This window comes from Lupinus angustifolius, chromosome LG05, assembly GCF_001865875.1.
Source record: "Lupinus angustifolius cultivar Tanjil chromosome LG05, LupAngTanjil_v1.0, whole genome shotgun sequence".
Taxonomy (NCBI): Eukaryota; Viridiplantae; Streptophyta; class Magnoliopsida; order Fabales; family Fabaceae; genus Lupinus; species Lupinus angustifolius.
In genome coordinates this window covers 18,399,218-18,415,222 of record NC_032013.1, presented here as the reverse complement: position 1 = coordinate 18,415,222, position 16,005 = coordinate 18,399,218, and the positions used below count along the sequence as shown (strand labels likewise).

At 30.7% G+C, this 16,005-nt stretch overlaps 1 protein-coding gene and 1 long non-coding RNA gene across 2 annotated transcripts; one reads left to right on the top strand and one right to left on the bottom strand.

The window, feature by feature from the left end:
- On the bottom strand, positions 10,963-14,185 carry LOC109347958. The gene is made up of 2 exons (XR_002107688.1): positions 14,089-14,185; positions 10,963-11,532 (listed from the first exon to the last, which is right to left on the bottom strand). It is a non-coding gene; the product is annotated as an uncharacterized LOC109347958 (long non-coding RNA).
- LOC109347957 (AAA-ATPase At4g30250-like) lies at positions 13,535-15,787 on the top strand. The gene is made up of 2 exons (XM_019588097.1): positions 13,535-15,638; positions 15,670-15,787. Exon 1 carries the CDS (start codon positions 14,045-14,047, stop codon positions 15,629-15,631), a length of 1,587 nt encoding a protein of 528 aa, XP_019443642.1. The 5' UTR covers positions 13,535-14,044; the 3' UTR covers positions 15,632-15,638; positions 15,670-15,787.

The window sequence follows — 16,005 nt, the reverse complement described above, 5'->3', positions numbered from 1 at the left end:
AGCCCCTCGAAGGACGATGCCAAACCTCCAGGCGGATGCAAGGGTGGTGATTCTGCCGCAGCATTCGTCCTATGATCCAGAGGAGGAGATGGCGGTGGAAGAAGAGGAGCCAGCAACTAAAGAGGATGACTGCGTGGAGTTGATCAACATCGAGGACTCCATTGAGGTTGTCAACCTCTCCTCCGACTCTTAGATGGAGGAGGACCCAAGAGATTGTTCCAGCACACCCGCAGACGTTGGGGCTAGCCGCTACGAGCTATTACCATTTCTATTTTTATTTTTTATTAGGATACCTATATAGGGTAATTATTTTGTGAGTAGTTTCATTTGGGCGACGATTAGGATTCCGCCTTGTATTTCATACCAACATTTTCTGATATTCTAATGAAGTATTATTCGAAGTTATATTGAGTTATTGTTGGTTACCATCAATTAATGATTTTTGATTTTCTACATTGTATGTTACTTAAAGTGATGTTTCGAAAATGTAACGAATATAAGGAAATAAATTTTATATGGCTTCATTATTCAAAAAAAAAATTACCCATTTTTGAGCAAGATTTTTGGAGTAATTTTCGGAGCGTTGCACTAGCAATCATTATACAATCAATAACAAAAGTTAGGTACGTACCAACTAAATCGACGATAGTAAAGAATCCAGTCTATCGCAACAAAGCAAAATATATCACAATTAAATAGCATGTTGTAAGAGAAGCAAGTGATAACAATGAAATAATGCTCGAGTACTACAAGATCAAATTGCAAATATATTCACTAAGGCAATATCAAAACCGAAGTAAGAGAAACCACGATCGTTACAAGGAGTCACAAAAAATTGCATCAATGAGGAATGTTAGAACATGCTGCAATTCTCTAGAAACATCTAGAAGATTGAGGAATAGATTGAGTTTCTATGTCTTTGAAATGTAAATAATGAAGAAACTAAACTTCCTAATTTGTGATGGTGAAGCTAGTTTGTAATTGACATTAAATATTCCACATAGGGGTGAGAAACCCAAGATGCAAAAAGTTAAGCTTCACCATATTTCTTTTCAAGTGCAAAAAGCCATTGTGTTAACAAAAACAAAGTCTATTTCTACAAATATAATAATTTATCTTCTATATTCTATGTTCTTACATAATACTTTAGACGAGAACCATGACAGTTTAAGCTATTATAGTATATATTTGTATTAATCAGTCAACATGATCCACATAAACTAGAGTATACAAGACTGAAGTGGTCGTGTGTTACTCACAAATCATCAGAATAGTTTCTAAGTTTATGACTCAATATCACTAAAGGCCTTGAAAGATACCAAGTTAAACATCATCTTTCATAGTTTAACTATATCCTCTAAAGATTTATTGCATCTTTTCCGAAGAATCATACACATGACAAAACTATTCACAATCCGTAATCCATTTAAATTTAAAAAAATTAAATTCAATCAAATTCATCTATTAGAGTTAATGAATCTAAATTGATATAATTCAATGAATAATTTCAATAATAGATGAATTTAAATTCATATATTATATCTAATGAATGTCTATATATGGATATATCCATTTGGATGGATATCCGATCCATCTAAAAAACAAACATTCAAAAATAATATTTTTTGTTTTTCAATTTTATTTATTATCTCAACTCTTACTTTCTTGTAATCATTCTCACTCTTACTTTATTTTTTTTAAAATTGATGTCAACTATCAGCATGTGTGTAGTTAATATTAAAGGTGTATCCTTAAATATATGTTAAAAATTTTACACATAGAACCTTAAACGTCATATGTTTGTAAAATATTACCAAAAAAAATATTTTTTTAGAAGTGAAATTTTTAAAAAAAAATGATTTGTAAAAGTGTTTTTTAAATGATTCGTAAAAGCAATTTTTTAAAGACGATTTTAAAAAATGTTTTATTGAAATATTTGTTTTTAATAATTATTTTCAAAAGTGTTTTTAGTTCTAATAAAAAACAAATAGATTGAATATATGTTCATCCAAATCCATAAGATGGAGTCATGAATGAATTAGATCGATTGAAATTTATCCATTAAATTTGGATATAGATGAATTAGATAATTTAAATAATTTGTATAGATTGATGAATTGGATAATTTAAAATATGATTTAAATTAATTTATTTGCCACTCATGATACATATATCTTTTCTCTCACATAACATGTCAAGCAAGCCATCTTCAAGAATGACCACCTTTTGTCAATAACTATTTAGACTCAAAGTTATATAATTCTCTTATCTATTTTGTATACCATGTATTGGAATCACCCACCATGTCTCACCGTATAAGATTTGTCATAAAAAATGTTTTATAAAATTAATATAAAAAATGATGAACTCAAGATACTCATGTCATACCCCTTACCAAATAAATATGCACTATACCCATTCAACCACCATTTGCTAACGTTGTCACTCCTCACCGGCCACCATGAACACCAGTGTTCAATTTCCAAAATGGTAAGCCATTTCTCGTTCCTCAATTTCAGTTGTGGATTTTATTTTTAAGGTCTTAACTTATCAACCTTTCATCCATGTCCATAAAATAAACAATTTGATTCTGGATAACAACACTTGTTGGGATAGACAATCACATGCTATGTAAATGATTAGTTTCTATTCAAAAAAATGTGGAAGGTTCCACCTTGATATTACTAAAAAAAATATATGGTTTTCATTCAATACAAAATAAATACATAATTATTAAACTTAAAAGCATGTAATAAATATAACAAGTGATGAATACAAAATCAAAATAGCTACATGGAAGATAATAATATTATTTGTATGTTCAACAGATTTTATTTATTTATTTTTTGTTACTACACATTCTTTTGAAAAAAACTAATTTAGGAAAAAAGTAATAATATGAGAACTAGTATCATTATAAAATATTAAATTTTAATAATGGTCGTATAACTTATAAATTTATATAGCAAAAATTAAAATGAAAAATACTAATATCAAATAAATATTTAAATGTATTCACATTTACTGACTAATAATTCATAACTCAAACATTAAACAAGTGGTTGTGTCTCTATGCAACTATAGAGCTGCATAATTTGGGCTCAAAACCCATAATGCACTTTAGCAAATGTAAACAGAAGATTGTTGCCTACAATAGTCCACGCATATACCAATTTGGTTTGCACGATTTGTTTTTTTCTTCCGGCTTTTGTTTCACCCGGCAAGGTATCCTTTCACGGAAAATTCTATCATCTATATATTTGAGCTAGAATATAATTAGGTGTGTTGGGTGCAAAGGTTCAATTATATTTGATTTTTGGTTTTTTTTGTGTTAATTGAACAAAAAGATATGGTTCGATTCACCTTAATCAATTCTAAATTTAATCATAGGAATTGAATCGAATCAATCATAAATGGTTCGATTTGATTCTACGGTTTTCCTATTTTTTAAATCTCCCATCAACTGCAAGTTCAAAATGTATTTCATAACACATTGTTTGTTTGTAAATAGGTAAATAGAAAAACACTACTACTATTATTATCAGAAAATATAAATCATAAATAGATGAGTAAACAAATTGAAACTCACAACTTGTTAAAATGGTAGGAGGCATTGACAAATCTTCTTGATGAAACAAGAAACATGAAAAATATTATTCATTGAGTATTGAATAGATTGAAAAACAAAATTACGTTGAATCTTTTATATAAAGGATAGAAAAACTAATTATTCTAACCAAACTAACTAACCACTCAACTATTTGCTAGTATTATACTATATAATTTAGAAAGAAGAAAACGAATGACAGCATATATAATAGTATCATCCATAATCAATAACATATATAACAATACAATTAGTAACATATATAACAATTTAATAACATGTATAACAATTTAATAATATATAACAATACAATTTACAATTAACAACATATACAATAATTAGTAACATGTATAGCAATTTAAGATATATGCTAGTTTCAAACTAGTACCACAAAAGTCAAAAAATAAGTTCTAAATTATTAAGATAACGAGAAAGTAACACACATATATGACAATTTAGTAAGTAGTAACATATATAACAATTTAGTAACATACATAACAATATAATTCACACAAATTGGGTAATTTAAGTCATAAAATTGACTGAAGAATTCAAATAACATTACAACATTATTCCCTAGTATTTATTTATTTAACATGTAGTTCAGATCAAATAATATCTAAATTTCGAAAATCATGAACCAAACTAGAGGTGTTCAAATTTAGACGGTCCAAAAATAAAATCAAAAATCGATCCAAAATAGACCGAAGCCGCAAAAATTGAATGTGATGGATCGTGTTGGACTTATTTTTTAAAGGCTGATTGGTCTAGTCCGGATTTTGGTTTCACTTATTGGATTTAGACTGATTTAGACCAGACCAAAATAGTATGTAAAGTTTAAGTGTGTAATATTTTTCAGTGTCTTCCAAACTCAACTTTAAGTCTCAACTCCAAAATTTTACCTATATTTTATTTTTTATATTCTATAACACATATATATTGCTATGTTTTAAATTATATTGATTATATTGAATACACTTTTTTAGAACTTCAGTCAATCCCACAACCAAATGAAGAGGATTCAAGTGTTAATTCTGATTAGGTGTTTTATTATCAATTTTATTATTGTGAAAATATTATTGTTATTAATATTGGTGGAACACTCTAACTATTAAAATGACGTGCAAATGTTCATATTTTTTTGTTGATATCTTGTTGTTTTGCTATCTTGTTATTATCTTGTTGTTGATGTTATCATTTTTTTGCTTTTATTATTATTGTCTCACGGTTTATTATTATGTTGTTTACTTATACTATTGTTGCACACATTTTAATGTTGTTGAACACTATTTTTAGTGTTACTTTGTGGTTAATATTTATTTATTTTTATAAGTTTTGAATGTAAATGTAATTTCAATATTTTATAAATAAAAAATCTGATCCAAACTGATATGAAATCGCATATAATATTTAGATTATATTGAATCACACATCTTAATATAAATATATTAGACTGGACCAGACTGCATGTTAATTACATATTTGAATCGAATCATTTTTTACTTAAAAAATAATCCAAATAAAATGCGAACACCCCTAAACCGAACTTAAATGCTTACCTAAGAAAAAGTGAACCGTAAAACTAAACTAACTTCTTTTAAAATGGAACCGCTCCATCCATAATAGTGAGTTTTCAAATTGGATGATTTATTATAAAATAAAATTAAACATCTATAAAAGATGAAAATTTTGTGAAATGACAATATTAACATTTTCCTTTCTCATTTCATCCTAATTGTACCCTCACCAATCATTAACTCTACCATCTTCATCTCCAAATATTGTTACCAATCTTTATAGTACTCCAACCATTATCGTCCAATCTCCATCTTCCTCGCTGTTATCACCAGAACAACCTGTATAATTATGTCCACATTCATCTAATTTATATTGAATTATTGAAAAGTTGTAAATAATTATTATTGACTAAATTTGATAAAATATGATTATGACATTAATTAAATGATTAGTGAATGTTGAGTGATTTATCTTATCCATTATATGTAATATATTATTTCATTTAAATTTTGTATGCTCAACAGTATTTGTGGAATGGTGGTTTGACTATGTTGATTACAAAATTGTTTATATTGCATGACTTTATGCATTTATTTGATTGAAAATAAATTTGAATTGCGTACCAATTTTGGGATCTAATAAGAAGAAAAGCTGGAAAAAATATTAACTTATGAAAGATAGGGTTGGTATTTGTATAATCGAGTGATGAGGTAATAAGAGATTTTCATTGTGAAAATTAGGTCGATGCAGATGAAAACTCAAGCTGATGTAGGCTAGCATTTGCCTCATTTCACATTAGGTTGATTGAACAAAACAAACCAGACAGTGGTCTAATAATGTAAGATTTTATTGGATCATCAGATATCATATTAAGTTAAAGGTTAAAGGTTTGAGCAATTTTTATGAGCGATACTTATTGAGATAAGTAGTTACGCGCCCTAAAAAATATTAGTTTCTTACATCTTTTGAATATCCAGTTAGGGATTTTTTTGGTTCACTAGTTGAAACGGGTGTTCTGGTTTCATAATTATTCCTACAATGTTTCATAATGCAATTCCATCACGGTCTCTGTTAGGTAACTTCATTTTTTTAGACAAATTAATTTGGTTTCTAGAATGAACTTGAAGCAACAAAGTTTCTAGACAAATACTGATTTCTGTGGGTTGTTAAGAATAATACAACATTTTTGGCTACTTAGTCAAGTTTAGATGAAAGTCCTCTTCATTCTTATTGATTTATTGGACGTTGTAACATATAGCTTCATTTTATAATATAGGATATTACTCCTTCCCTTTTGCAACTTTTAGATTACAATATGGAAGCATTTCTGATTGTAATTCATTGGTGGTTGAATTAGTTAGTTTTTATTATATTTTGATTTTATAATTCTTTGATAATTATTATAGGCAATATTGTTAAATAGCTGGACATCAAACTGAAAAATATCATGTATTATGTTTAACTGATTAAAATAGTTAAACGGTTAGACAGAGTGATTTTATATATAATTAATAATTATCTATAAATATATAAATACAAAATTCTATATAATTAATAATTATATACAATTATATTTAAGTAATATATGTTTATCTTTCTTGGACTATGGTAAAACAAAATATTATACTAATATTTCATTTTTTCTAAAATTTGAAGTGAATCATATGATTCAATTTTGGTTATTCTGCTTTAACTTAGTTTAACATGGTCAAACTTGAATTTCTTTAATTCAAAGTAATCCAAACTCTTATTCGATTAAGAGTGTAAAATAAAGTCATTTTTAAGTCTAGTTAGAGGTCGAACTAATCTGACTGCAATCCGGTCCTCACGAATTTTTTGAAATAAATATAGAATATTGCTAAGAAATCATAAACAACTTGGTCATGCTATGGAATGAATCATTATGGTAAGTAAAGTGGTAAACATTGTTCATAGTATGTTCTCTTGGTGATTCCTTTGTTGGCTGTGCATGAACAACAAATGTACTATGTTGTATATGATGATTTGGGACCCAAACAATCAGAAAAAAGACATACATGTTTATCTAAAAGTCCATTGATTAATGACCTTTATCATAGGGAAACTACTTACGCGGATATAGTGTGAAGTATGACCAATGCACATGCTACAATTAATTAACTCATGGAAATATGACAATTTTGTTAAAGTTGTTAGCTGATTTTAGTTTGTTAGTTGTAATATTGTTTTCGTTAATTGATTAAGAGTTTAGTTAATCAATTAACTAGTTAATTATTAGTTAGGCATTGTAGTATATAAATGGTGATTCATTTGTTTCTTGTAACTCATTTTCAATTCAATAAGATTTTCTCATTCCTTCTTTTTGTTCATCAAGAAGATCTCTCTTATCCATAGTTCCTACCATTTTAACATGGTATTAAAGCAATGATTATTGTTTCGATAGCTTCCGCTTATGTCTTTCCTCTTCATCACTCTATTGTTACTATCTTTCCATATGCAAAAGCGTGATTAAGAGCAACGCAAACAAGATCTGCATGTCACTTATTTTGAAAGCCATTAAACGTTGTGTAGATATTCCAGAGGTTGCAAGAGCTTATTTTGGTTTCTTGGAGATTCTATTTGATATTAATGAGGATATACAAAGAAGTTGGTGATGCTCTACATCTTGACCCAACAACATTAGTCCTTGGTTCCACACGTTCATACATCCACTGGGTTCTTGAGACATTCTTGGTGTTTGTAGAAATCCAAGTAGAAGTGAGAACTTGCCTTGCTTTTAGTTCTAGGCAGTGGCTTATTAGTTTTCTTGATTGAGTGTGTTCTCTCTTTCATCTGTTATAATTGGTTGCTTCTGTAAAAAAAGATGGTTAAGCGTTAAATGAAATTGCTTTTGCCAAATGATGGTTAATCGTTAGTATTGTTTTACGTTCATATTTCAAGACTGAGAGATGAAGATTCGCTCACCAGCAAGAGGATGTTTTACAGTATGTGTGGTGTTTATCACAATCATTCCTAGCTTGGAATGTTTGACACATTCCAGCTTGAGGGGTGTTAAAGTTGTTAGTTGATTTTAGTTTGTTAGTTGTAATATTGTTTTCGTTAATCGATTAAGAGTTTAATTAAACGATTAACTAGTTACTTATTAGTTAGACATTGTAGTATATAAAAGATGATTATCTTATTTCTTGTAACTCATTTTCAATTCAATAACATTTTGTCATTCCTTCTTGTTTATAAAAAAGATCTCTCTTATCCATGACTCCTACAATTTGAACAAATTTGCCTTATGCATCTAGATTTCTTAGACATAATAATTTGTATTATGATCGTTAATATTAGAGCAATTTCATTATTCTAGAATCCACTCCATGAGTCCCAAAACCCTTCATTTTCTCTTCTTCTCCATCTTAACACTTCTCTTCCATTGACTCATTCCCAAAATATATGTCACATTACCCTATCATCCAAGTATTAACACATATATCATCATTTTGCTTTTGTTCATGATCATATTCACACAATGGTTACATGATTCTTAAGGATATCATTTTTCTCCTTTTTTTCCTGAGTTGTGATTCTAGACTACAGTTACAAAAATTATTTATTTTTCCAATTTTGTGAGTTAAGTGTAGATGTCGAATATTTTTTTCAATTTCTACACTTAATAGAGGTATTTTAATCAAAATATACAAATTTATTTATATCATTTAATCAATTTTTTTTAAGTTACTAACATAACCTTAAACATCAATCTTTAAAGAATGTATACACCATATAATTTAATTTTAACAGACTAAGAGCATCCACAATGGTGCAACCCAATTTTCGTTCTTAAATGGACGTAACTGGTTATTTTATATTTGTTTACACATTCCAGTATGAAGTAACTCAAGGCAAAATTACCTCCAATAGTGCAACTCTATTTCCGTTCTTAAATGGACCTCATAAACTTACCTCACATTTATCTTCTCCTTCACTTTTACTTTATTTTATTTAATATTGATTTTTTTTCTCTCTTCTAACATTTTCTTTTTCATTTTTTAATGTTATCTCAACTATAAGAACGATGCCTATTTTATTCACTGTTGTGAAATAAGCAAGAGAATAGTTTTTCTCCAATAGTAAAATTGGAAGAAATATGTTCTTATTTTACCATAAACTGAGTTTTTTTCTTGTTTTCACAACTGAGTTGTTTCCATCAATATGTATTACTTAATAAGTATTGATGAAGAAATGATAATTGGTGAAATTAAAGAAGGTATTTATTGCTTATCCTCGGCCCCTACCGATGAAGTTAAGAAAACCAATAATAAAATACTTTGACATGTCATAAATTGTCTATGCATCGATGAAAACAAGAAAAGAATGGTTATTTTATAGAGGAAAGAATGTTTTATCTTAATCAATAAGAAGGCTGGTTATCATGAATATAAATTTTTACACATATATATTACACTGGAACAATTAACAGATGAAGTGTAATAATCCATTTCAAGTTCGGATAAAGATCTTGTTATGAGAGAATAGCAGAGGTGTTTTTATGAAGTTCAACTTTCCCTTTGTCTTGAACATTATTTTTATCAATTCAACATGGACAAGAATTAAATCAATTGAGGTTGTGATTTTTTTGTTTCCTACAAGTAGCATCGCACTGGAGGCAATCCTAGCCGAGTCGGGAACATTCATAGGTATGTGGAGTTAACTCTTACAGTTGACATTTTCTCCATCTATAAGACTCAAACCTAAAACATTATTTAAGGGGGAATCAAACATGTACTACTTGAATCAATGCACGTTGACATTGAGGTTGTGATTTGATGCTGTTTTCCAGTAGCATGACTTTTAGTCCTACTTAATAGCAAAGGATAACACTATTCTACTATTTAGTCTGATTATTTTTCTTGATAAAATGAATATGGTAAATAGTAGAGGTGCTAAAATTACGCACAATCCACAATTTATCCAAATCTATTTGTTAGAGTTGATGAATTTAAATAGATATAATCTAATGGATAGTGTTGAAATCCATCCATTATCTCCAATAGATATTCATGATATCCATTTGGAAGGATATCCAATCTATCAAAAAAAAAAATTTTATTTACATTTTCATTTTCATTTTCATTTAATATTTAAGAAAACTAAATTCAAACAAATTCATTCATGATTCTCACTTTTAATATTTTATTAAATTGATATCAATTATAAGAAATGTGTATGTAGTTAATATTAAACAAAATTCTTAAGTACATAACATATAGATGTATGATAAAAATGCATGCACTAACCAATGTATGAATTTATACACCGTTTATATTTAATTATTATTGATTATTCAAAATAAGTAATTAAACGAATAGTGAATGATATAGTGATTATGTATAAATCTTTATACTAACTATGCATATATATTACACTCTAAAAGTATTTGTTAAATAATTTCCACGTAGAACCTTAAATAACACATGCTTATAGAATTTTTGAAAAAAAAATTTCTAAAAATTTCAAAAGATCATTTTTAAAAAATTGATTTCTAAATGATTTTAGAAGTGTTTTTTTAAAGGCAATTTTAAAAAATATTTAGTTGAAATAGTAATTTTTAAAATAACGATTTTCTTCGATAGATATTTTTAGGTTCAATAAAAAAAAACCAAATAGATTAAATATTCATCCGTCCAAATCTATGAAAAGGGAGTCACAGATAAAATTGGATGAATCGGAACACATTGGATATAGATGTATTGGATAACTTAAAATATAGTTTAAATGAATTTATATGAATCAATGGATACATTTCCATCCACCCATTAACATCCAAATCTAAATTCATCTAAATCCATCTATTTGTCACCCAATAATAATAGGCCCCTTTGCATGGTTGGAATATGATTCATTTGATCACTTGACATTCCATGCCACTTTTCGCTTTATTCTAATGCCCCAATTTAAGTGGCGCTTATTCAAGGCCAAAGGTGTCATAGACAAAAGAAGCATCAATCAATCCTTAATTTTACTAGGTGGAATCAACAACAACGTCATAATGTTCTATCATAGAACACTTATACAAGGTAAAGTGCAATTTCTCTACCTATTGATTGATTTAGTATTGCTAATGTTTACATGTTGTGCTTAATAATTTGATCCATTATCTTGATGAATGGATCTAGCATTGAGCCATTATACAAGGATGGAATATGATCCATTAGATCATTGACATTCCAAGGAGAACCCTCTTTTTGGCTTTATTCTTGATACCCCATTTAAGGAGAGCTTTCTCTCAAGGCTGACCTACACTGAATTTTTTGCCCATCCTCCATATTCGTGGCTTTTTATGCTATATACACATGCCTCTTTTTCTTTTTCTCCCCCTTTTATTTTCTCTTTCCATGCCCCTTTCTCAAAATTTCAACCATTTTATATGCAGATACCTAAAACATTGAAAGGGCAACAAAGATGAAGATAAGAACGACAGCCAAACACCACAGGATTATAATCTGAAGGTACAAATTATATTGCTTTAAGTAAAGGGGTTTTAGACAAATTTCTGTGAAAAGCATAAATGAAACTTTGTTTTAAAAGCACAAGCATGTAAAGATGGAAAAGAAATGTAATGCACAAGAAAGAATACCACCATTTTCATATCTTTCAGATCTATACATCTCACTCTCATAACTAGACCTTCCCACCTCGCATACCAATAAGTAAAAAAGTGTTAAATAATGAAAAGTTCTAAGCATAGAATTACCAAACAAAATGAGCAACTCAATATGGTAATACTTGTGCATTGAAATCAAACTTCATGTGTAATGGCTTACAGCCCTTATAAGGCCTCTCAGTGTACAGCTTTCAGTGGGATTTGGAGATGATAATTGCAATGTTGTGAGGACAAGATCGGACTGTCTGACCAGTTCGATTGCTGACTGAACTTGAAAACGGTTCTGATTTGTAGTCTTCATCGAATGAGCAGTTGGACCACTTTGAACCGGGGAAATTCCGATCCAGAATAACACGGAAGTGAATCGAACAATTCACTTAAAATATAAAAAACGGAACATTACTCTCATGTTTCGTTTTATTCTAATAAATAAATGGAGAAATATTACTTCAACATAATTATACATAATTACTAATTATATAAAATTTTGCATTGATATATAATTATATAGTTATAGATAATTATTAATTATATATGACATCATTCGACTCAACCGGAAAGTTTAACTAATTAACTTAAAGACGGAACTTCTCCTGGGTTGATGTTCAACTCGGATTTCATATCAATGGATAATTGTACACAGCCTTACCCCGGCAAGAGAAAGAAAGTATTCATGATTTAAACCCCATAATCTCCGAATAACAAATAAATAGCCTTCCTATTGTGTTGACACTCACCCCCTCATTACAGGCGAAGAAAAAACATGATGATCTATGAACAAAAATACTAAATTTGAATTGACATGGTACAGTAAAATATGGAAATCACCAGGAGCAAATGATCATCATAACCTCATTATCTCTCCTACTTGGTACTCATGATGAGTGAGTCATGAGGTATATGATTATTCTTAAGAACATTCTCCCACTTCTGGAAAAGCAAATAATAAGAACAAATACTAGAAAAAAGATAAAGAGTGAATTGTCAAGAAAGAACAAAAGCAGTTTCTACTCTACAAGATCCCCTTCATACCATAGTACCATACCATAGGCCGGGTATCAGCATGCGTGCCACTGTAATATATTATGCTATTATCTCTTGTAAACCTTTTACTAAAGCTACCTAGTGCGTGTGCATTGTTTCAAGACCAAGATGCTTATGAAAATTCATTGATTTTTGAAGAATATGTCCAAAGATTAATGCAACTTTAGACAAGAAAATAAACCATACAAGTATCATAAACAGTTCATGAAAAGATTTTTTTTTACAAAATTTAAAGTTTGAACCTGACAATTGACAAAAGAAAAGGTTGACAATAAATACTCAAGTTTATCCTTAAGAAAAAATGTCTCCCCTTAATTTAGTCCCTAAAAATAAAATTTTCAGCTTGATCCTTAAAAAACAGCAAAGATAGTCAAAATAGTTCTTGGCATGGGCTAATGAGTCCCTAAAAATAATCTTGAAAATAAATAATTTGCCCAATATTTAAGATATTTGAGATTTTTCAAGATCAAGTAAAAAAAATGTATGGTTTTGGATATTAAATTTGGGGTCACATTTTTTATGTGGTTAAATTTGGGTATTTACTGAAAGCATAAGAGCACATTTGATGTCCTAAAAATTGTAACTCCATATAGATTGATAAGAAAAATATTTTATTCTTAACATTTTAATTTAAATACATTTTTTCAATTAATCACAACAAGTGACACATGAGTAGATGATGTGCTCTCCAAGAAGCATTATGCTTGATATATACACACATTACAACACTATTAGGTGGCAATATCATCATATCATAAGGCAAACATTGAAAAGATAAGCTATGCATAGATGTAAAATTACATGTGATTAAGTAATTTTACCATTATTAATGGCAAAATCATGCAGTTTTTCTGTGATTTTGGATTTTGATTCCACAAATAGAAATGCTAGATTAAAGAGCACCTTTAGCAAACAAGAAAAACTGCATTTTCTGGGATTCTGCATGTAATAATATTAGTATTGTATGCATACTTTAGAAATCAGTGAGGTTATGGCTAACATATTATTCTCCAGTAAAACGAACAAAGCAAAAGCAAAAAAGCAAAGTAATCTGCTTCATCATCTTTACCTTTAACTTTTCCCTACTCTCCTATATGCTCTCAATTCTATGTTCTCACTTTATCCATTGTATATAATAACACAAAAAGAAGAAACAAAACAAACCATTCACAGTTTCACACTCTATTTTTACACTTCAATCAATTCTCAATCTCAAACAAACACACTCAGATACAAAAAAAATGGAGATATTATCTCAAATGTGGTCACTGTTAGGGTTACTTACAGTAATGCAAAATGTGCTTCCATCACAGCTTGTTTCTCTGCTTCATTCTTTCTATGAGAATCTTCAAGATTTGTTATCTCCTTACTCTTACTTTGAGATTCCAGAATTCAACGGTTACTGCGGCGTTGATCTCAACGATCTCTACCGCCATGTCAATCTTTACCTCAACGCCGTCAACCACTCCCCCGCCGCCGCATGCCGCCGTGTCACTCTCTCCCGTTCCCCTTCCTCCAACCGAATCTCCTTCGCCGTCGCTCCAAACCACACCGTCCACGATAACTTCAACGGCCACCGCCTAGCGTGGACTCATCAAGTCGATACTGTTCAAGACTCCCTCGACGAGAAGCGTAGCTTCACGCTACGCCTCCCTAAACGCCACCGCCACTCGCTGCTATCACCCTACCTCGCGCACGTCACCTCACGCGCTGAGGAGTTCGAGCGCGTGTCACGGGAACGGAGACTCTTCACCAACAACAACGGGTCCGGGTCATTCGAATCAGGTTGGGTTTCCGTTCCGTTCCGTCATCCTTCGACGTTTGACACGCTGGCGCTAGAGCCTGAACTTAAGAAGCAAATCAAAGAAGACCTCACGGCGTTTTCAAACGGCAAGGATTTTTATCACCGTGTGGGCCGGGCTTGGAAACGGGGCTATTTGCTCCATGGCCCACCCGGGTCGGGTAAATCTAGCTTGATTGCTGCTATAGCAAATTTTCTATGCTATGACGTGTACGATTTGGAACTCACGAAAGTTTCTGATAATTCAGAACTAAGATCACTTTTGATACAAACGACAAACCGTTCGATCATCGTAATCGAGGATATTGATTGCTCACTTGATCTAACGGCTGATAGGATGTTAAAAAAGACGAATGCAAATGCAATAACAACAACTAATCCGAAGTGGAAAAGTGGGAAATCGAAAACGACATCGTTGCGGTGTTCGGGTGAGGAAAGTGGACGTGTCACGCTCTCAGGGCTTTTAAATTTCACTGACGGGTTATGGTCTTGTTGTGGAGAGGAGAGGTTAGTCGTGTTTACAACTAACCATCGTGATAGTGTGGACCCTGCTCTGGTGCGATGCGGGCGCATGGATGTTCACGTGAGCCTCGGCACGTGCGGGGTGCATGCGTTTAAGGAGTTAGTTAAAAACTACCTTGGAGTAGAATCGCACGTGATGTTTGAGAATGTTGAAGGGTGTATTAGGAATGGTGGGTCCCTCACGCCGGCACAGGTTGGTGAGATTTTGTTGAGGAATAGGGATGATGCTGACGTGGCGATGAGGGAGGTGGTGAGTGCTATGCAGAGTAGGATGTTGGTGGTTGGTGGCGGTGGTCGCGGCGGTGGTGAGGGGTGGGATCAGACGGATAATGAGGAGACGGCGGTGGGAGTGGGGTTGAGGTCACCGGAGAGTGTGTTGATGATGGGGTCACCGGATAATTGGGATGGGAGGAAGAGGAAGCAACATGGGTTGAATAATTGTGAAAAGAAAGTCAAATTTTTTGTGAGGTTAAGATCGTTGACTAAATCTGACTCTGGTAGATGAAGGTTTTTAGAGAAAGGGAAAAAACATTTGAATGCAAATCTGTTAGCTATGTAATTGCTTTGTTATGTGTTTTGTGAGGTTGGCCTTTTTTTTTGTTTTTTATAAAGCAGATAATTTAATTGGTGTGTTTTGTTCAATGGTACTAACTATATTTACTGGTCTGCCAACAAAATTAGCCATATAAAATTGTTTTTATATTATTTATTATGAAAAATATTGTATAACCACCTAAACTAGGAAAGCAATATAGTGTGAATAAAAAAATAACAAATAAATTAGTTTGGGAAAATTACTACTTATTTTCCTTTAAAAAACTTAGTACTTTCATAAGCAATAATGATACAAGTGATTAGAATTAGGGGTGTTCAAATTCA